The sequence below is a fragment of the Haematobia irritans genome, chromosome 3 (assembly GCF_050003625.1).
Source record: "Haematobia irritans isolate KBUSLIRL chromosome 3, ASM5000362v1, whole genome shotgun sequence".
NCBI classification, from domain to species: domain Eukaryota; kingdom Metazoa; phylum Arthropoda; class Insecta; order Diptera; family Muscidae; genus Haematobia; species Haematobia irritans.
This window is the reverse complement of record NC_134399.1, coordinates 24,870,696-24,892,814: the sequence shown is the minus strand read 5'-3', so window position 1 is coordinate 24,892,814 and position 22,119 is coordinate 24,870,696. Positions and strand designations below refer to the sequence as shown.

Below are 22,119 nucleotides of genomic sequence, written 5' to 3'. Positions count from 1 at the left end.
TTATTTCTATTGACAATTTTTTTTTTTTTTTAATTTAATTTCTTTAGAAAATATTGCCAAAATTTTATTTTTATAGAAAATGTCATTTGAATTTTATGCTATTTGGAAGCCAATTAGTGTTGTCAAGATCTCCTGTATTGCACCTTGCGGCAACCGTGATCACTAGTCCCTACACTGTGTAAAAAAAAGTACTATATTACTGCATTTTCCAGCCCTAGGCCATATACTAACACTACGTACCAAATTTCAACTGGATCTGATGAAATTTGACTTGCGAAGGCAACTCCAAGAGCCTCGGCATAAAGATAACAGCTAAAAAATATATTTACTTTATTTTAATTTTTTTTTTTTTTTTGATTAATTTTTATTATATCTTTACTAACTGTTTGAATATTTATGTGTGACAAGATTTTTATTTGAAGCCAATTTTGTATATGGATATGGTCAGAGCAGAGTTCTTTTCATTAGAGAGAAAATGTTTCTATCAAAACTTATTCCTAGTCTCTCATTTTTTACTGGCACAAGAAATTTTTGTTTCAGTCTAGTGATGTGATCATCTTCGAAATATTGGGTTATTGATTGTAAGGATGGTGTTATCGATAGTTTTCTTATATATAGACACTGAAACATTTTCATTTGCTGAAGATGTATTCTGAACTAAAAGCTTTTTTGTAACTAACCTGATATTATAATTAACTCTGCTAAGACACTCTTATGCTCAACTCTTACACTCAAATAATACTACAACGCTTTAATATCTTCAAAGATCTTCAGTGTAAATACAATTTATCTTTGATTACAATATTTATCACGGTTACTAACCTATGTGGTTCCGGCTATGTAAAATTCTAAACATTTATAAAATCATGGTAAGAATGAAGTATATTACTTTTAGAATTGTATTGTATCATTTCATATTTCTTCTTAGATATTAGTGTCCTGGAAGCAATGAAACCATGGAAAGCCTTTGTTGATTTGCAGGGAAAAAGTGTAATTGGTGAATCATCTGTGGATCTCTTAACCAATACCTGTGATTCTGAAGAATGTAATTTGGGGAACCTATTTTGTGATGCCCTAGTAAATGCGGTAAGACTTAATAGAATTCACGTGTTCGTACTTGTCTTGAGCCAATTTTTGGTTTGTAATTGTTTTTAGTTTGAAGGACTGAAACCAGATCGAAAATCTTGGACAGATGTTGCCATTGGATTGGTAAATAATAAGGCACTAAAATCATCTCTACACAAAGGAAGTAAGTTTGATAGATATGTATGTAAGGTGGGAATCATAACTTGGTTGGCTATAGAATATAAATCATCGCATAAAAATATAGGCCAGTGAACTTTTGCAGAGACACTCTGACTCAGATCTTAGGTTTCCATGCTTCTAACATGGTAGACAGAACATATCACAGATGTCATCAAATAAGTCCCAGATGTCATCTATTGAAGACCGCATGGTTTTTAATAGAGAAAAATCCGAGATTAGGAATTTTTGGGAAGACTGGCTGTATTGAAAACTTTGAAGACTGGATGAGATTTTCTCAGAAGGCCACGACTGCGAGGAATTGTTCTTTTTATCGCCCCAACTCTGACGAAATGAGTGCCAGGCGTCACCTATTGAAGCCAGAATGGGGTTTAATAAACAGTGTATATAGTTCAATTTCAGGACCTTTCGATTTGTGCAGAAAAATGAAAAATGCCTGTCGATATTAACATAATATAGGCTGGCTGCATTGAAAAACTTCGTTAGGTCGAGCGCTATTGAGCCCGCCTTATGATACCATCTTTCTAGACGTAAAGTACGACGAGAAAGTCCACGGAAAATGGTCGCTCTTTTCTGTATTAAACCCCACGGGTGCTTCAATAGTTGGCATCTGGAACTCATTTCGAAAGTGATGGAGCGATAAAAAGAACAATTCCTGTCATTTGCAACTTCCTGGGCAATAAAACTCCAGGCGCTTTTTCCAGACCAAATTTCAGCGTTGAGTTTGCATGCAGAGGAGAACCAGTTGAGTGATTCTACTGCTGAAGCTAAAATTGAACTTTGGAATAGCCTACGAAGCTCCTGCCGTTTTGTTTCCCAGGAGGTCATGATTTGGAGGAATTGTTTATTTGTATCGCTCGGAAAGGAAGGAAATTCAAAGACTGTCGGCTTTGAAAATCTTTGGTGGGTGAAGCACCATTAAGACAGCCTTACGATACTGCCTACACTCGGATTCCACAGTCCAATCTTACCTTCAGTAGGAAAATCACCCAACTGTCTTCCTAGCTATAAAATACAACGAGCAGGTTCAAAGGATATTCGGAACAGGTTGTCCTTTGCAAGTAAATCCAACGTTGAAAATTCGGCTGGGAAACTCGCCTGGTATTTTGTTGATCCGCCGTTCAACAAAACACACTTTTTATCTCTCCACAACTTTCGAGATGAGACCCAGATGTCATCAATTGAAGCCCGAATGAAGTTTAATGGAGAAAAATTCGAGGTTAACCAATGACCGTGCATATGGTTCAACACCCTTCCCTTTGTTCAGAAAAGGAGAAAAGGCCTGGCGACATTAATTAAGACTGGATATAGTTAGGTTAGGTTAGGTGGCAGCCCGATGTATCAGGCTCACTTGGACTATTCAGTCCATTGTGATACCACATTGGTGAACTTCTCTCTTATCACTGAGTGCTGCCCGATTCCATGTTAAGCTCAATTACAAGGGACCTCCTTTTTATAGCCGAGTCCGAACGGCGTTCCACATTGCAGTGAAACCACTTAGAGAAGCTTTGAAACCCTCAGAAATGTCACCAGCATCACTGAGGTGGGATAATCCACCGCTGAAAAACTTTTCGGTGTTCGGTCGAAGCAGGAATCGAACCCACGACCTTGTGTATGCAAGGCGGGCATGCTAACCATTGCACCACGGTGGCTCCCAAGACTGGATATAGTGAAAACCTTCGGTAGGCCTAGCGCAATTAAGGCCGTCTTCTAATACAAACTGGATGAGATTCCCAAGTCCGATCTTAACTTCATCAACGTTTTTATATGCGTAAAGTACGACGAGCGAGTTCCCAGAGTATTCGAGTCAAACTGTCCCAACGCTTAAAATTGGTCTGGAAAAAGCGCCTACGTTCAACGTTGGTCTTGATCTGTCATTGGATCAAAAGCCTGATCGCATTAATATACGGTCAGTCATACCACTTTGTTCGAAGCCATCGAGAACAAGTCTTTCCCGGCAAGGACTAAACTTTGATATGGGCAGAAAAACAAAGCAATATAGAGTGAAACAGGAGTTCCCCTAAGTTCCTAAGTTTCGTCTATTCCACACCCTCTTAATGGCGTCGAAATTGTATGTCTACCAAACTGATCTTTACAGTTATTTGTGTATATCCACCACCGAATCCTCTGCCACACTATTCACTATATGGTTGGCAGAAGCACATAGGAACTTGAATGTTACTGTTGACGGACTAATAATTCCGACCCCAAAATTCTCGGGCTCATATTCGACAGTCTTTTCAAGTCTTCTGCCCAAACTACTTTTGATTACCAAACAAGCAATTGGTCGGTTAGTGGTGCAGCGTCAATGGGGACTCAACAAAAAAGCGACACGCAATAGAATAACTTACAGACCTGTCCTCCGCTGGGTCATCTTTATTTGTAGACCACGACCAACACAATTTTGTCTAAGTTGTATATCTTGGGATGTTATGGCAGTAGCAGTAACTATCTCCCAGGAATGTCATATTCTGGAGCGCGTAATCCAAGAGAGTCTCTAGATCAGGTACCATAACAGAACAGTACTCATGAGGATACTCTAGCTGAAGCAGTAGGAAATTGCAAAGTTAATCCTGCCCACGGAGTCCGACCACGGTCTATAGCTCCGGAGGAAAGAAACCTTCCAGGGCAGAAAATAGTGGTTTTAACCCAACTACAATCACGCAAGGGCAGCCACCTTAATTCTTAATCATCCGGAATTGATAGCATCGAAGACGATGTGGATTCCAATGTAACCAAATGCCGTCTTACAACAAGATCACGCGTCCCATCATAGCCGTGGAGTTCCTCGATCTGGATAGAAATTAACGAAACCAATAGTGTATAACGGCAATTGTTATACACTGTTACAACAACAACAACTGATGCCCTTTTATAACTCTAGACGGACGTTCGTGAGGGCTCCAAAGCTGATCACAGCTCTGCTATTTACACTCTCTCCTCATAATTGTAAGCAACGACACTATCCACTTGGATAAGTAGCTTTTTTGTAGTCAATCCACAAATACCATCAACGTACAAGTAGCGCATACATCCATGCAATTGTACTTATAGATCAGATTGTGAACACACACAAGCAGGTTTAAAAAAACTTCATTAAAAGAAAACAAAGCAGCAAGAAAGCCAACTAACTCCTTCTTACAAGCTATGTATGAAATAGAACTCTCGGAAACGGAAATTAAGTAACTTTACTTATTTCCCCAAGATTTCAAAAAAAAAATGTGCGCAAAATATTAAATTTTTACTATAAAAATCCCTCTCTAATTTAAACCATTTATTTTGCAGACATAACCTACTCTCAAATGATAGCCATGGCTCCATTTGAAAATACTCTCGTCTCTTATGATTTACCAGGTGAAAAGTTGAAAGACGCTTTGGAATTATCTGTCAAAGATATGGATCTAAGTAAAGGCATCAATAGATCCTATATATTTTTACAAGTAGCGGGACTAAAGGTTACTTATGATTTAAAACGGCCAATAAACGATCGAGTCGTTGGACTGAAAGTGCGTTGTGCGAATTGTCGACGTCCAAGATATGAGCATTTCGATAGTACCAAGTCGTATCGCATTGTTACAACGAACTTTTTACAAAATGGTGGCAATGGTTATACCATGTTCAGAGATTATGGTTGTAGTGTTCCCCACTCCACATACACACACTTATGTTAATTAATTATTTGTTATTATTATGTAGTATGCCTTGATAAAATGTTTTTCAAATATTGTCAGAATAATAAAAACTTTTGAAAAGAAAAGAAGTTTAAACCTAACAGAATCCTAGGCCCACTTCATTGGCGATCCTGCCAGGAGCATATTACCTCTAATAAAGATTCATATATCAACATAAACGTTAAAATCAAAACTCACCAAGCCAATTAAAAATATCTGCAATTTTTGGTACTCATTGGAAATAGTAATTCCAACGAACGGCGAGAACAACACATTTACCGCTAACGAGGGCTCATACCTTTCTCGACGTAGTCTCACTATATATTCAAATATTACCTTATAGTATATGAACAATCTGGATTACACGAGGCACTTGAATTATAAGAGGCACTTGAATTGATGTATCCTCAAAACATAAATGCTACACTGATGTAAAGGAAATCTCAATACAACTTCCCCGTGTAACTGTATTCCGAATCAAAGCAAGATATCAACCAATATCAAATCTGAAGACAATCATACGTGCTGTTCACTAAACAATTTTAGATTAATTTAAATAATTTAGTTAAGTATTTTATTATTTTACAATATCCACCTAAACCCTTATTACATCACATTTAATGGTACTCACGCGCTCTTCCCTCAGAAACGAACAAGCAACACCTACCACCTCAACCGAATTAACTAATTCTCATCACATCGCCATGACGGAAAATAACACAAACCAACCAATGAATGTCCAAGCCATGAATATTTCGTTAAAACTTCCACAGTTTTGGACGGCTTGTCCTGAAACTTGGTTTGTGCAAGTTGAAATGCATTTTGCATTAAAAGGTATAACGGACGATTTAATCAAGTACCAGTTAATAGTAACATCACTCTGAGATTTTAATGAAAATAATCGATGTGATTCACCGCCCTCCTTCAGAAAATCGATATTCTCACATAAAAAAGATAATTCTGGAGCGTTTTTCAACGAGCGAAGAGAGACGACTTGAAATTCTCATCAATCATTCAGAAATCGGTGACAAAAGACCATCGGAATTTTATCGCGATCTCAAGGTTCTAACCACCAATAACTCTTTGATAAGTGAGGAATTACTTATAAAGTTGTGGATGCGTAAACTATCTCCTACTATACAAATGCACTTAATGGCATCTAATTTACAAAATTTTGACCAAAAACTCAGACTGGCAGACACAATTCACGACTTATCAATTAAACCTCAACTGTCGTCCATATCTAATAATGACTCAGATCCTTCCAAGAAGTCTTTGGAAGAATTATCTAAACAAGCATCAGGGCTGCAAGACCGGGTGGACAATTTGTCACTTGACATAGAAGAAATCAAAGAAAAGTATGGACAAAGACGTAAACAGACGGAAGGAAACAATATACAAAACGAAAGACGCAGATTATGTTGGTACCATCGTAAGTTTGGTAATAAAGCATTGAAGTGCATTGCACCATGCGATTTCAGTACCAGACCTAGAACTAATAGTTTAAACTAATAAGCCCCTCTAACAAGACGGCCAACGAGGGGATAGGTGATCAAAAATCTAGCCGTCTATTTATTATTGACTCTATTAATGGCATTACATTTTTGGTGGACACTGGAGCTACGGTATCCGTGTTACCTGTATCATCATTTAAGAAATCAGAGGATCCATGCAATATCAATTTGGCCGCAGCTAACGGTACAACTATTAACACATATGGGATAAAGACACTTACTATTGATTTAGGACTAGATCGCCCTTTTACATTCACTTTTATTGTAGCTAAAGTGAACCATGCAATTTTGGGTGCTGATTTTTTTGCCAAATTTAATATTATCATTGACATAAAACGCAAAACAGTGACACTGAACAAAACCGCTATTCTGTCTTCCATTGAAATCTCGGATGTACACATTCCACGTATTTCAAAGCCTAAAGATAAATTCCTGGCGTTATTGGCACAATACCCGTCTATAACAGCTGAACCAGATTACTCTAAGCCAATCAAACATTCAACAGTCCACAGGATTGAAATAAAGGGCAGTTCCCCTTTTTCAAAACCTCGTCGGTTAGACCCAATTAAATTGGCAGTAGCTAAATCCGAGTTCAAATTTTTAGTTGATAAGGGTATTTGCAGACCATCACGGTCTTATGTATGCTCCCCACTCCATTTAGTCCCTAAAAAGGAACCAAACGATTGGAGACCATGTGGGGACTATCGCCGACTAAACTGTGTCACTGTTCCAGACAGATATCCACTGCCTCATATCCAAGACCTGTCAATGGAATTTCGTGGAAAACGGATATTCTCGAAACTAGACCTAACTAAAGCATATCACCAAATACCTATGGCCGAGGAAGACATTCTGAAAACAGCCATTACAACACCCTTCGGAATGTTTGAGTTCGTACGTATGCCTTTTGGATTGAGAAACAGCGCTCAAACATTCCAAAGGTTTATAAATGAAGTTTTCTTTGGGATCGACTTCGTATTTACTTACATAGATGATGTTCTGGTCGCAAGTGAGAACGCAGACCAACATTTAGAACATCTAAAAATTGTCTTTACTCGGCTTGAGGAATACGGGTTATCACTAAAGTCTTCAAAATGTGTGCTAGGTGTCTCTAACCTTGAATTCCTAGGTTATCAAATCTCCACGGAAGGAATTAAACCAGCTAATGATAGAACTGAAGCGATCACTTCATATCCTCGGCCGGAATCGATAACAAAGTTACAAAAGTTCATTGGTATGGTAAACTATTACCATAGATATATCCCAATGGTGGCAAAATATTTAGCACCACTTCACTCTATTATAGCGACAGCCTCGGCAAACAAGTCAAAACAAATAATATGGTGCAAAGAAGCTGAGGAATCCTTCGAGAATATAAAGAAAAAGTTTTCAGAGCGAACTCTATTAACACATTTCAATAAAGCTTCAGAATTGAGTTTGGCAATCGATGCGTCAAATACCGCGATAGGTGCAGTATTGCAGCAAGGGAAAGGCAAGAACACCGAACCTTTAGCGTATTTTTCCCGAAAGCTTACGGAAGCAGAACGCAAATATTCTACTTTTGATAGAGAACTTCTTGCTATGTATTCCGCCGTCAAACACTTCAGACATTTTTTAGAGGGCAGGGATTTTACAATTTACACCGATCACAAGCCCCTTACATTTTGTTTATCGTCAAGTACGGAAAGATCTCCTCGCCAAACGAGACACTTGGAATACATAGCGCAATTCACATCACGAATCGAATACATTAGAGGAAAAGATAATGTAGTCGCAGATACATTATCCAGATTTACCGAAATTGAGGCAGTAGCTCCTTGCGATATTAATATCGAAACGCTACGAGAAGAACAAAATAAAGATAATGAACTCAAGGAATTAATATCTAATAGATCCTCGATAAACAATTTGCGAGCAATTTTGACGCCCGAAACCAATGGTATTGTTTGGTGCGATGGTTCTGGAAGTAAACCAAGACCGTTTATCCCCCAATCAATGCGCAGGATGGTGTTCGAAAACTTGCATTCATTATCCCACCCAGGCATGCGCGCTACCAGGAAATTGTTGCAACAAAAATATTATTGGCCAGGAATGAGAAAGGACATTCATTCGTGGGTACAAAACTGCCTCAGTTGCCAAAAATCTAAAATATTTATTCACACTAAATCCAAAGTACAAAAGATAAACATACCTAATGGAAGATTTGAACATATACACATGGACATAGTAGGTCCTTTGCCAACATGTAGGGGATACAAGTACATTTTAACAATCATTGACCGTTTCACGCGGTGGCCAGAAGCATATCCAATCCGGAACGTTTTGTCAGAGACAATATCACGCACGTTCGTAAACAATTACATACCACGATTTGGGGTGCCACTAAAGGTAACTGTCGACCAAGGAACTCAATTCACCTCGACATTGTTCAAAGAGATAACAAGATTGATCGGATGCCATAAGATACATACATCTTGCTATCATCCACAGGCAAATGGGATGGTAGAACGCTTCCACCGACAACTTAAGGACGCTTTGAGAGCTAGTGGTAACATCAATAACTGGTCCGAGGTTCTACCAATGGTGCTTTTGGGAATACGATCAAATATTAAAGAAGACTTGAAACACAGTCCGGCTGAGTTAGTATATGGACAAGGTTTAAGATTACCCGGGGAATTAGTAGCGCCAGTAAACAATTCCTGTGACAACGCTGACATAATGATAAGAAAAATACGAGAATACTTCTCTTCAGTCAGGAGCAAGGTTATGCACCACAATAAGAATATTCCACACTACATGCCAGAAAGTCTTTTTAATTGTGAGTATGTCTTTCTGAAAGTTCAAAGACCTAGTGGCTTACACCAACCTTACGAAGGTCCGTTCAAGGTACTAGAGCGAAGGAACAATACATTCGACATATCCTATGGCGATGTAATAAAGAATGTTCATGTTGATCTACTCAAACCTGCATACGTCGATAAATCACAAACAAGCAGCCAACCAACTCACAACATAACATACAACATTATTTAAATACTATATCGTAATATTATTTTTTTTGGGAGGGGGAGTGATGTAGTGTTCCCCACTCCACATACACACACTTATGTTAATTAATTATTTGTTATTATTATGTAGTATGCCTTGATAAAATGTTTTTCAAATATTGTCAGAATAATAAAAACTTTTGAAAAGAAAAGAAGTTTAAACCTAACAGAATCCTAGGCCCACTTCAATGGTACCAATTTGAAGTGAGTATAATTGGAATTTACGAAAAGGGGGTATTAACTAAAAAAAAAATTGTATTTCTACTATATTTAAATCTAGGTCATATATTCGGGACATTGATGCTCTTGAGCAATATACCAAAGAATATTCGCCTATTTCTACAGGCGTCGAAGGACGCATACAATTTGTTTGAGAAGACAAAAGGTCTTCTCTGGACTTCCACAAATTTTTAGGAATCTCTAATCATACTTAATCATAAAACATTTTTAATAAGATCATCAATCATTTTAATTTAGTATTTTATATTTCAGTGTAGTTTTAATAAATCAAATATTTTTTAGTAATAAACCTTTTAATTTGAAAAGCCCTTTTGGGTCTGGTCACACTAGACAAATATTTGACCAAAATGAGTGTCAAACTTTTTCCAGGACCACTTTCGAAATATCAGCCAGGTCAGGTCGAATTTTATGTTCCCCACCATGGATGGTATTCTGGTAATAAGAGTGGTCAAAACCTGTGGGACTACACCGTTTTCTGTGGATCGATAGAAAAGGTGACTTGAAAAGGTTACTGAAACTTGGCCAAAGTAGCTAGCTGATTAAAGGGTGATACGGTCAAAATTTGGTCAATATATACTTGACGTATTTCGTTCAATTTTGCATTTAAAAAACCTGAACACCCCTCATTTTGAAGGTGTGTGTGTAGAATGTTGCTCCTATTTTGATTTTGGAATTCACTCTTCAGTTGTCAAAATGCCGTCCAAGCAAGAAGAGCAGCGTATCAAAATTTTGCTCGCGCATCGCGAAAATCCTACACTGTTAGAAAAATATGTTTTTCATATGTTCCGATATAAACAAAATGTGTTTCGGGCACGATTTTAAACCACAATATATTTAAGTGCGAACATGTATTGTTCCTAAACTAACACTAAATGTTTGGGACATCTATGTTAATATGTTAGAATATATTATGTTTGGGGCATCAATGTTTCATAAAAACCATATGTGTGAATACAAACATATATAAATTTACAAATTTCGACTAAACATACATATGTTGTGATATTTTATTCAAAGCGACAGAGAGAGTATAGAGAGAAATAGAGATGGAAACCGGGAGAGTTGACGAAAGATATCAATATAACACAGCAAAAGAGTCAAAAGAGAACAATTTCTGTGAAACCGCTTGTATGTTGTTTCGGAAAACTGTTTTATGATAAGGCCAAAAATTTGATATGTTTAAGTCTAAATATTATTTAATTTGAATAAAGAGAATATACATTCTGAACCAAGAGAATAGACATTTGAAAAACAAACAGCTTATGTTTTCGCCTTGAGAGCAGCATTTTATGTATGTGTGGACATGTGTTTTGTTTATCATTTTGGCATTATGGGCACAATTTTTTTCTTGGTTCGTTAAAAGAAATCAGGGGTCTTCATAAAAATAACGAAAGGGCACTATACTCTTCTTAGAGTTGGGACAGTAAAATGAAATAAGGAGGAAATAGTGAAAAATTACACAGTAAAATGTAAAAAAACAAACTTTAGTTCCTCTTTATTAAAAAGTAGTCCACGAGGAGTTGACGGACACCATCAAATATAAAAGCGGGCATTAAGTTCGAGTTTTACAGCTAAAACAATTTAAAAAGTTTATTTTCTTTAAAATGAATTATTAAAGAAAAATAAAAGGAATTTTAGAGCGATGGTGTTAAATGCTAGTAAAAAACTGTTCACTCCTAAATAAATTTATGTTTATATTATAAAATTATGTATGTATGTTTATACTCGACTCCACGTTCTTCTTTTGTTAGTTTTTGAATTCCTTCCAAATTTTAAAGTTTTGTACAAAAACAGTTTTTTATTACAAGATTGTTATTTTTGCAATAAAAAATAATATTTTATCCAAAAATCAGTCAATTTCGTTTATATCAAGCACTGTTACTGACTATAAATCTTTAATAACGCACATTTCGAAGTTTCATTTAAAAAAAATTAATATAGTATAAATATAAATGTGTAAATTAAAAAAAAAAAAAAAAAAAAAAAAAAATGTTCGGTCGGAGCAGGGATTGAACCCACGACCCTTTGCATGCAAGGCAGACATGCTAACCACTGCTCCACGTGGCAAACAAATGTATGTTTCTGTTAAATAATGTTATGTTTGCATGGGCTCGTGGGCGCTGCAAACTATGCTATATAAATGTAACTTAAAACGATAATTATGTACTGGTGACTATAACAGCTACGTAGCCCAGTGGATAGTGTGTTGGCTTACAAACTGTATGGTCCTCGGTTCGATTCTCCGTGCAGGCGAAAGGTAAAATTTAAAAAATTTATAAAAGTGAATAATTTCTTCAACATTATTTGTATTACAGAGAAAGGTTCCAATAACTAAAAAATTTCGTGGAAGTGAAAATTACGAGTATGTTAGGGAATGAGCACAATCGTGTTTGGGAAAAATTCTTCCAAGCATATAATATTTTTGGCTCAAAATGCTTCCAAACATATAATATGTTCACATAAAACAAACATATTAATGTTTCGGCAGTATGCAATAATATATGTACTTCCTGCAAAATATGTTTGGAACATATGTTAAAGAAGCGATTTTTTTTTAGGGTGTAGCTACTCGCACGCAAAGCTGGCAAAATCGCTAAAAGTTGCCAAATCAACCGTTACAAATGTAATTAAAGTGTTTGGGGAACGTTTGTCGACAGCCAGGAAGTCTGGATCGGGGGGGAATCGAAAACCGGAAGCCGCTGAGACGACAAAGAGAGTTGCCGGTAGTTTCAAGCGAAACCCTAACCTCTCTCTCCGAGATGCCGCAAATAATCTGGGCGTATCGTCTACAACCGTGCATCGAGCCAAAAAACGAGCCGGACTATCGGCTTACAAGAAGGTAGTGACTCCAAATCGCGATGATAAACAAAATACGACGGCCAAAGCGCGATCCCGGAGGCTGTACACGACGATGCTGACGAAGTTTGACTTCGTGGTAATGGACGACGAAACCTACGTCAAAGCCGACTACAAGCAGCTTCCGGGACAGGAGTTTTATACGGCAAAAGGAAGGGGAAATATAGCAGATATTTTCAAGCACATAAAACTGTCAAAGTTCGCAAAGAAATATCTGGTTTGGCAAGCCATCTGTACCTGTGGCTTGAAAAGCAGCATTTTCATAGCTTCCGGGACTGTCAACCAAGAAATTTACGTGAAAGAGTGTTTGAATAAACGTCTGCTGCCTTTCCTGAAGAAACACGGTTGTTCCGTACTGTTTTGGCCGGATTTGGCATATTGCCATTACGGTAAAAAGACCATGGAGTGGTACGCGGCCAACAACGTGCAGGTGGTTCCCAAGGACAAGAACCCTCCCAGCACGCCAGATCTCCGCCCAATTGAGAAATACTGGGCTATTGTCAAGCGGAACCTAAAGAAGACCAAAAAAACTGCTAAGGACGAGCAGCAGTTCAAGGCAACTGGCTTTCTGCGGCGAAGAAAGTGGACAAGGTGGCTGTACAAAATCTGATGGCAGGTGTCAAGCGTGAGGCCCGGCAATTCGGATTTGGAAAAGCGAAAGCCTAACTGAATATTTTTCCTGAATTTTATACTAATTGAACTTGAAGAAGAAATTTAATTTGATTTTTTAAATAAACGATTTCACCGATTTACACGCGTTTTCCCTTTACCAAATTTTGACCGTATCACCCTTTACCAAAGCGGTCGATGTATATTCTCAGGAGCAGAGGGTGAATATTGGTCGCCGCATAAGGAAGAGCCCTTACTTACAAAAGACGAATATACACTCAAAAAACATTTACTCCGATCCAAAGGCTTTGACCTTCGTTTAAAGATTTTGCTATTGATTCCGAGCCAAAGATGCGGCTTCTTTAAAATAAAGACATTTTTTAACGACCTCTTTGGCTTCAAATTTAGGATCAATAAAAATTAAAATTATGATACGGATCTCTTTTGTCGAATTTTCCTCCTCTTTTCGCGGTATATTAATAAAGTTATTCACGTACAAACAAATGCCAGTTTAAAAATCCAAATTGTAACGAATACTTCAAAATAACAAATGTTTTCTTAATTCCAAAGAAACTTTAAACCAAAGATGCAAAATCCTCAAAATAAGTCTTAACCTATATTTGAAGCGTTTTTATCTTAAATCCAAAGATCCAGTTAATCAGTTAATTTGAAAACAATTTCTTTAAATCAAAAATGAGGTTCTTTATTTTAAGGCAAATTTGCCTTAGTTCAAAGACATATGACTTTAATGGTGGGTCGCAATATTCCAAAATTTGTGTCCTAAATTTAATGAAAACATTTTTTGAAGCAAAGATTATAAACTTTATTTTAATTAAAATTTCATTATTTTAAAGAAATGTGTCCTTAATATTTTGTAAATTGCGAATCCTAAAATTTAGGTTGCATAATCTTTAATATAACGTAAATATTTTTTTTCAATGTACTATGAAATATTATGGGGAGAGATGTAAAATATGTAAAATTCTTAAAAAGTCAGCCAACATTTGTCTCGTCAACGGCGATTAGCTTGAGTTGCATATTTTATACTATTGTGAGTATGGACTAATACAGAACTGCTTTTCTTGCATCTAAACTGCATGGATTGGTTGCGAAAACGTCCTCGAGTCAACTCATTTGAGTGCTCCTTTAGTTTAAACACAGATTCTCGCGGTGTTAGCATTGTGTGGGAGCCACCGTGGTGCAATGGTTAGCATGCCCGCCTTGCATACACAAGGTAGTGGGTTCGATTGCTGCTTCGACCTAACACCAAAAAGTTTTTCAGCGGTGGATTATCCCACCTCAGTAATGCTGGTGACATTTCTGAGGGTTTCAAAGCTTCTCTAAGTGGTTCCACGGACTCGGCTATAAAAAGGAGGTTCCTTGTCATTGAGCTTAACATGGAATCGGGCAGCACTCAGTGATAAGAGAGAAGTTCACCAATGTGGTATCACAATGGACTGAATGGTCCAAGTGAGCCTGATACATCGGGCTGCCACCTAACCTAACCTAGCATTGTGGCCAATTTTTTCAACTTTTTTAAATTTTTTTTTACAGAAATAAAATTTTGATAAAAATGTCTATAGAAATAAAATGTTGACAAAATGTTCTATAGAAATAAAATTTTGACAAATTTTTCTATAGAAATAAAATGTTGACAAATTTTTCTATTGAAATAAAATTTTGACAAAATTGTCTATAGAAATTAAATTTTGATAAAATTTTCTATAGAAATAAATTTTTTATAAAATTTTCTATAGAAATTGAATTTTGACCAAATTTTCTATAAAATCTCTGATAAAATCTCATTAAATGGATTGTAATTATTAACATAACTAAAATAAATAAAGAGGAATATGAAAACTGAAACTGAAACAAAACTTTCTATACACTGAAAAAACATTGAACCCACCAGGAAGAAAACTTTCGGTTAATTTTAGAAAATTTTGAATATTTTTAGAAAATTTTAACTAAACAGTATTAAAAACGTTGGCATCACACTGATGTCATAAAAATAAGTAAATATTTTTCGACAAATTCAAGAAAATTTATTAGACATAACTAAGTTTTTTTTCACTTATTAAAGAAAATTTTGTAGTTTGAAGGAAAAATTTGAAGTTCAAAATTGCAAGAATGTCTTTAGTGAGCGTCATGGTGGACGCTTTTATGGTAAAATTTACAAATTTAAAGAAATTTTGAAATATTTTGTGGAAGACACGAATTTAGTTCATCTTTATGCTACATTTGAGTATATTTTTTCCTCGGTTTTAGTTAATTTAACTTACGTGCACAAAAATTATTAGAGTAAAGGAAACATAATTATTCCATGAACTAAAATAAAGTTAAATTGGCCTTAGTGAAATGGAGAGTTCACTTTTTTTTGAGTGTAGAAGTAAAATTCTGACAAAATTTTCTGTAGAAATAAAATTATGACAAAATTTGCTATAGAAATAAAATTTTGACAAAGTTTTCTATAGAAATAAAATTTTTACAAAATTTTCTATAAGAATAACATTTTGACGAAATTTTTCATAGAAATAAAATTTTGACAACATTTTCTATATAGAATTTCGACAAAATTTTCTATACAAATAAAAATTTTCCAAAAAAAAATTTGACAAATTTTTTTATAGAAATAAAATTTTTCACAAAAAAAAATCTTTAGAAATAAAATTATGACAAAATTTTCTATAGAAATAAAATTTTTTACAAAATTTTCTTTAAAAATAAAATTGTGGCCAATTTTTTCAATTTTTTTACAGAAATAAAATGTTGACAAATTTTTCTATAGAAATAAATAAATAAATAATGTTGCCAAATTTTTCTATAGAAATAAAGTGTTGCCAAATTTTTCTATAGAAATAAAATGTTGCCAAATTTTTCTATTGAAATAAAATTTTGCCAAAATTTTCTATAAAAATAAAATCTTGACAAAATTTTCTATGGAAATAAAATCTTGACAAAATTTTCTATAGACATACAATTTTGACAACATTTTCTATAGAAATAAAATTTTGACAAAATTTTCTATAGAAATAAAATTTTGACAAAATTTTCTATAGAAATAAAATTATGACAAAATTTTCCATAGAAGTAAAACTCTGACAAAATTTTCTGTAGAAATAAAATTATGACAAAATTTTCTGTAGAAATAAAATTTTTCACAAAAAATTCTTTAGAAATAAAATTTTCAGAAAATTTTCTGTAGAAATAAATTTCTGACAAAATTTTCCGTAGAAATAAAATTATGACAAAATTTTCTATAGAAATAGAATTTTGACAACATTGTCTATAGAAAAAAAAATGACAAAATTTTCTGTATAAATAAAATTATGACAAAATTTTCTATAGAAATAGAATTTTGACAGCATTTTTTATAGAAAACAAAATTTTGACAAAATTTGCTACAGAGATAAGTTTTGAAAAAAATTTCTATAAAAATAGAATTTTCACAAATTTTTCTATAGAAATAAAATGTTGACAAAATTTTCTATAGAAATAAAATGTTGACAAAATTTTCTATAGAAATAAAATTTTGACAAATTTTTTTATAGAAAAAAAATTTGACAAAGTTTTCTATAGAAAAAAAAAATTTGACAAAGTTTTCTATAGACATAAAATTTGACAATATTTTCTTTAGACATACAATTTTGACAAAATTTTCTATAGAAATAAAATGCTTCACAAAATTTTCTTTAGAAATAAAATTTTGACAAAATTTTCTATAGAAATAAAACTCTGACAAAATTTTCTGTAGAAATAAAATTATGACAAAATTTTCTATAGAAGTAAATTTTTTCACCAAATTTTTTACAGAAATAAAATTTTGACAAAATTTTTTACAGAAATAAAATTTTGAGAAAATTTTCTATAGAAATAAATTTCTGACAAAATTTTCTTTAGAATAAAATTATGACAAAATTTTCTGTAGAAATAAAATTATGACAAAATTTTCTATAGAAATAGAATTTTACAACATTTTCTATAGAAAAAAATGTTGACAAAATTTTCTGTAGAAATAAAATTTTGACAAAATTTTCTTTAGAAATAAAATTTTGACAACATTTTCTATAGAAAAAAAAATTGACAAATTTTTCTGTAGAAATAAAATTGTGACAAAATTTTCTATAGAAATAGAATTTTGATAACATTTTCTATAGAAAAAAAAATTGACAAAATTTTCTACAGAGATAGAGTTTTGACAAAAATTTACTATAGTATTTCTATAGAAAAAAATTTTGACAAAGTTTTCTATAGACATAAAATTTGACAAAATTTTCTATATACATACAATTTTGACAAAATTTTCTATAAAAATAACATTTTGACAAAAATTTTCTATAAAAATAAAATTTTTCACAAAATTTTCTTTAGAAATAAAATTTTGACAAAATTTTCTATACAAATGGAATTTTTACAAAATTTTCTATAGAAGTAAAACTATGACAAAATTGTCTATAGAAATAAAATGTTTACAAAATTTTCTATATAAATAAAATTTTGACAAAATTTTCGATATAAATAAAATTTTGACAAAATTTTCTATATAAATAAAATTTTGACAAAATTTTCTATAAAAATAAAATGTTTACAAAATTTTCTATATAAATAAAATTTTGACAAAATTTTCTATATAAATAAAATTTTGACAAAATTTTCTATATAAATAAAATTTTGACAAAATTTTCTATAGAAATAAAATTTTGACAAAATTTTCTATTGAAATAAAATTTTACAAAAATATTCTATAGAAATAAAATTTTACAAAAATTTTATATAGAAATAAAATTTTAACAAAATTTTCTATAGAAATGAAATTTTTCACAAAATTTCCATAGAAATAAAATTTTAACAAAATTTTCTATAAAAATAAAATTTTCACAAAATTTTCTATAGAAATTAAAATTTTTACAAAATTTTCTATAAAAATAGAATTGTGATAAAATTTTCTATATAAATAAAATTTTGACAAAATTTTCTATAAAAATTAAATTTTGACAAAATTTTCTATAGAAATAAAATTTTGACAAATACCGACTTAATCAGAGGCGATTTGTTCAGCAGAGAAGACCAATTTTTAAAATTAATTATAAGATTAGTTGTACAATATCCTACGAAATATCGTTGAAATTACGAAATATTTATAATAAATTCTTGCATATCGACGACATTAATATGAGACAGCAGCACAGAAAGTTTTGACAAAAATATATCTGCTTAATTCTATGTATAGAATATATCCAAATTAATAATCGTAAAACTAATCGACGTAAGTGAAAAGCATCAAAAATACTAACATCTCAAATATTAGATAAGGTAAACTATTATTTAATTTAATTTCTTCTTGGTATCTTATTTTTATACATTTGAACTTTATCTTTCAGATGAGAAAGTTATGTCGTTAATGCCAAAATGGAGAGATATCGTCAATACTCGTGGTAGTGTTAAAATTGGTTCAACAAAAGTGCTTTTAGAGAGCCAAACATGTGGATACAAAGAATGTAATATGGGAAATCTTTATACTGATGCTATTTTATATAAGGTAAGCTTTCGTTTTGTACAACATATATAACTTTTCTACATTGGGTCCTCATTAATATATTTATTGTGCAGACGAGAATAGTGATCATCTTCTATTTTCAGCTTATGCATTTAGTACCATTTAACATGACTAATTGGAGTAATGTTTCTATTGCTATATTGGCGGCTGGAGAACTATATACTACATGGCCCATTGGAGGTAAGTAGGTATATAATTCCCTACAAAATACACAAAAATAAATACGCACCAACATTGGGTCTAAATTCTAGACTCTAGAAAACATGTCTAGTAAACATGTAACATATTTGACGCAAGCATATTATTTCTCGGAAATAATGTATCTGATTTCGACAACCATTTTATATTTGGAAAATATTCTGAGTGGGAAAAGCACACATAGAAGGCATATAATCACCTTAACAATGTTGCAAGATCATAACATTATTTTTGTCACGAGTAACATTTTTGTTGCAAAAATAGTTTTTATTTTCCCAAACATATACATGTTTTCGGAAATCAGTTACATATTTTCCGAGTAAACAATATGGCCCCCCAATATGATCACCGTAACCATATTGCAAGAGCATAAAGTTATTTTTTTTTTTTCACGGGGAACATTTTTGTCACTAAAATATTGACGAAATCCGATACATAATTTTCGAGAAAATAGTATGATTGCGACAAACATTTAAATGTTCTCCGTAAAAAAGTAACATTATTAAATTATGTTTGTGGTGATCGCATTCCTTCTTTGGGTGTAGTTACTCTTAGAGTTCCTTTATTTTGTTATTCTTCTTTTCTTCTGCAGATATCACCTACTCCCAAATATATTCAATGGCCCCATTTGAAGCTCCTTTGGTGGCATTCGATTTACAAGGCCTACATCTAAAAAATGCTTTGGAGAAAAGTATTTCCTATCTTGATGGGGAAAATAGTGCTAGCAGTACCACTTCCTTTGTCCAGGTTACTGGCTTGAAAATTGTCTATGATCTTAAAAAGCCTGTAAATGAAAGAGTCGTTGAAGTAAAAGTTCGCTGTTCGGAATGTAAAATCCCTATCTATGAAGAATTGGATGAAGACAAAATTTATAGGATAATAGCTACAAGATATGTGGCAACTGGAGGTTATGGTTTCTCCACATTTAAAGAATATGGAACGAATGCGATGTGAGTAAACAGATGTTTTCTCCTGATTCAAACACGAAATTAATTGATCAATTTTATTTTTTAATTCAAATTGTTTCAATCACGAAAATGATAGTATTAACAACAGAATTAATTAGACATCAAAAATATACGTGGTTGAAAAGTTAATTGATTTCGCCTACAAATTCAATTATTTGTATACCCTCCACCATAGGATGGGCGTATATTAACTTCGTCATTACGTTTGTAACACATCGAAATATTGCTCTAAGACCCCATAAAGTAAATATATTCTGGGTCGTGGTGAAATTCAGAGTCGATCTAGCGATGTCCGTCCGTCCGTCTGTCCGGCTGTGGAAATCACGCTAACTTCCGAACGAAACATGCTATCGACTTGAATCTTTTACGTATAGCCCCCACATAAACGGACCCCCGGATTTGGCTTGCGGAGCCCCTTAGAGAAGCAAATTTCATCCGATCTGGTTGAAATTTCGTACGTGGTGTTAGTATATGGTCTCTAACATCCATGCAAAAATTCACGCTAAAATTGGTCCAAATCGGTCCATAATTATATAGTCCCCATATAAACCGATCACCAGATTTTGCTTGCGGATCCTCTTGGAGGAGCAACTTTCATCCGATCCGGTTGAAATTTGGTACGTGGTGTTAGTATACGGTCTCTAACATTCACGCTAAAATTGGTTCATATATAAATTGGTCCATGGACCTAATTATATATAGTCCCCATATAAACCGATCCCCAGATTTGACCTCCGAAGCCTCTTGGAGAAGCAAAATTCATCCGATCAGGCTGAAATTTGGTACGTGGTATTAGTTAATGACCTCTAACACCCATGCAAAAATTGGTCCATATCGGTCCATAATTATATATAGCCCCCATATAAACCGATCCCCAGATTTGACCTCCAGAGCCTCTTGAAAGAGAAAATTTCATCCGATCCGGTTGAAATTCGGTACGTGGTAGTTGTATACGGTATCTAACAACCATGCAAAAATTGCTTCATATCAGTCCATAATTATATATAGCCCCCATATAAACCGATCCCCAGATATGACCTCCGCATCCTCTTGGAGGAGCAAAATTCATCCGATCCGGTTGAAATTCGGTACGTGGAAGTAGTATATGGTCTCAAACAACCATGCAAAAATTGCTTCATATCAGTTCAGATATGACCTCCGATCCCCAGATATGATTCCGGAGCCTCTTGCAGGAGCAAAATTCATCCGATCCGGTTGAAATTCGGTACGTGGTAGTAGTATATGGTCTCTAACAACCATGAAAAAATTGGTCCATATCGGTCCATAATTATATAGCCCCATATAAATCAATCCCCAGATTTGAACTCCGAAACCTCTTGGAAGAGCAAATTTAATCCGTTCCGGTTGAAATTTGGTACGTGGTAGTATAGTAATTATATATAGCCCTCATATAAAATGATCCCCAGATTTGAGCTCCGGAACCTCTTGGAGGAGCAAAATTCATCCCATTCGGTTGAAATTTGGTACATTGGGCTGGTATATGGCTGTTAGCGCCATGCAATAATTGGTCCATATCGGTCTATAGTTATATATAGCCAATCATACAAAAATTGGTCCATATCGCCAAAAATAATCTACAAAAATTTTATTTCTATAGAAAATTTTGTCAAACTGAATTATATACGTACTTAATCCGCTTTTTATACCCTCCACCATAGGATGGGGGTATATTAACTTTGTCATTCCGTTTGTAACACATCGAAATATTGCTCTAAGACCCCATAAAGTATATATAAATATTCTGGGTCGTGGTGAAATTCTGAGTCGATCTGAGCATGTCCGTCCGTCCGCCCGTCTGTTGAAATCGCGCTAACTTCCCAACAAAACAAGCTATCGACTTGAAACTTGGCACAAGTAGTTGTTATTGATGTAGGTCGGATGGTATTGCAAATGGGTCATATCGGTCCACTTTTACGTATAGCCCCCATATAAACGGACCCCCAAATTTGGCTTGCGATTGCTCTAAGAGAAGCAAATTTCATCCGATCCGGCTGAAATTTGGTAAATGGTGTTAGTATATGGTCTTTAACAATTGGTCCATATCGGTCCATAATTACATATAGCCCCCATATAAACCGATTCCCCGATTTGGCTTGCGGAGCCTCTAAGAGGAGCAAATTTCATCCGATCCGACTGAAATTTGGTACATGGTGTTGGTATATGTTCTCTAATGAC

The 22,119-nt window shown here is 33.9% G+C and overlaps 1 protein-coding gene across 4 annotated transcripts in view; it reads left to right on the top strand.

Moving 5' to 3' along the window:
• Positions 1-22,119, top strand: part of LOC142228362 (5'-nucleotidase-related protein-like) — a 70,318-nt gene that overhangs the window by 13,862 nt on the left and 34,337 nt on the right. The window contains exons 5-9 of one of the 4 annotated variants that reach the window (XM_075298771.1): positions 929-1,086; positions 1,156-1,249; positions 4,549-4,895; positions 9,689-9,699; positions 9,776-10,024. The exons of 2 other annotated variants lie outside the window; for them this stretch is intronic. In XM_075298771.1, the coding sequence (XP_075154886.1) occupies positions 929-1,086; positions 1,156-1,249; positions 4,549-4,895; positions 9,689-9,699; positions 9,776-9,869 (704 nt within the window). In that variant the 3' untranslated portion in view covers positions 9,870-10,024. Of the gene's footprint in view, positions 1-928; positions 1,087-1,155; positions 1,250-4,548; positions 4,896-9,688; positions 9,700-9,775; positions 10,025-18,581; positions 18,740-18,840; positions 18,938-19,547; positions 19,906-22,119 lie in introns of those variants that run through there. One more of the 4 variants, XM_075298770.1, reaches the window with a different exon arrangement.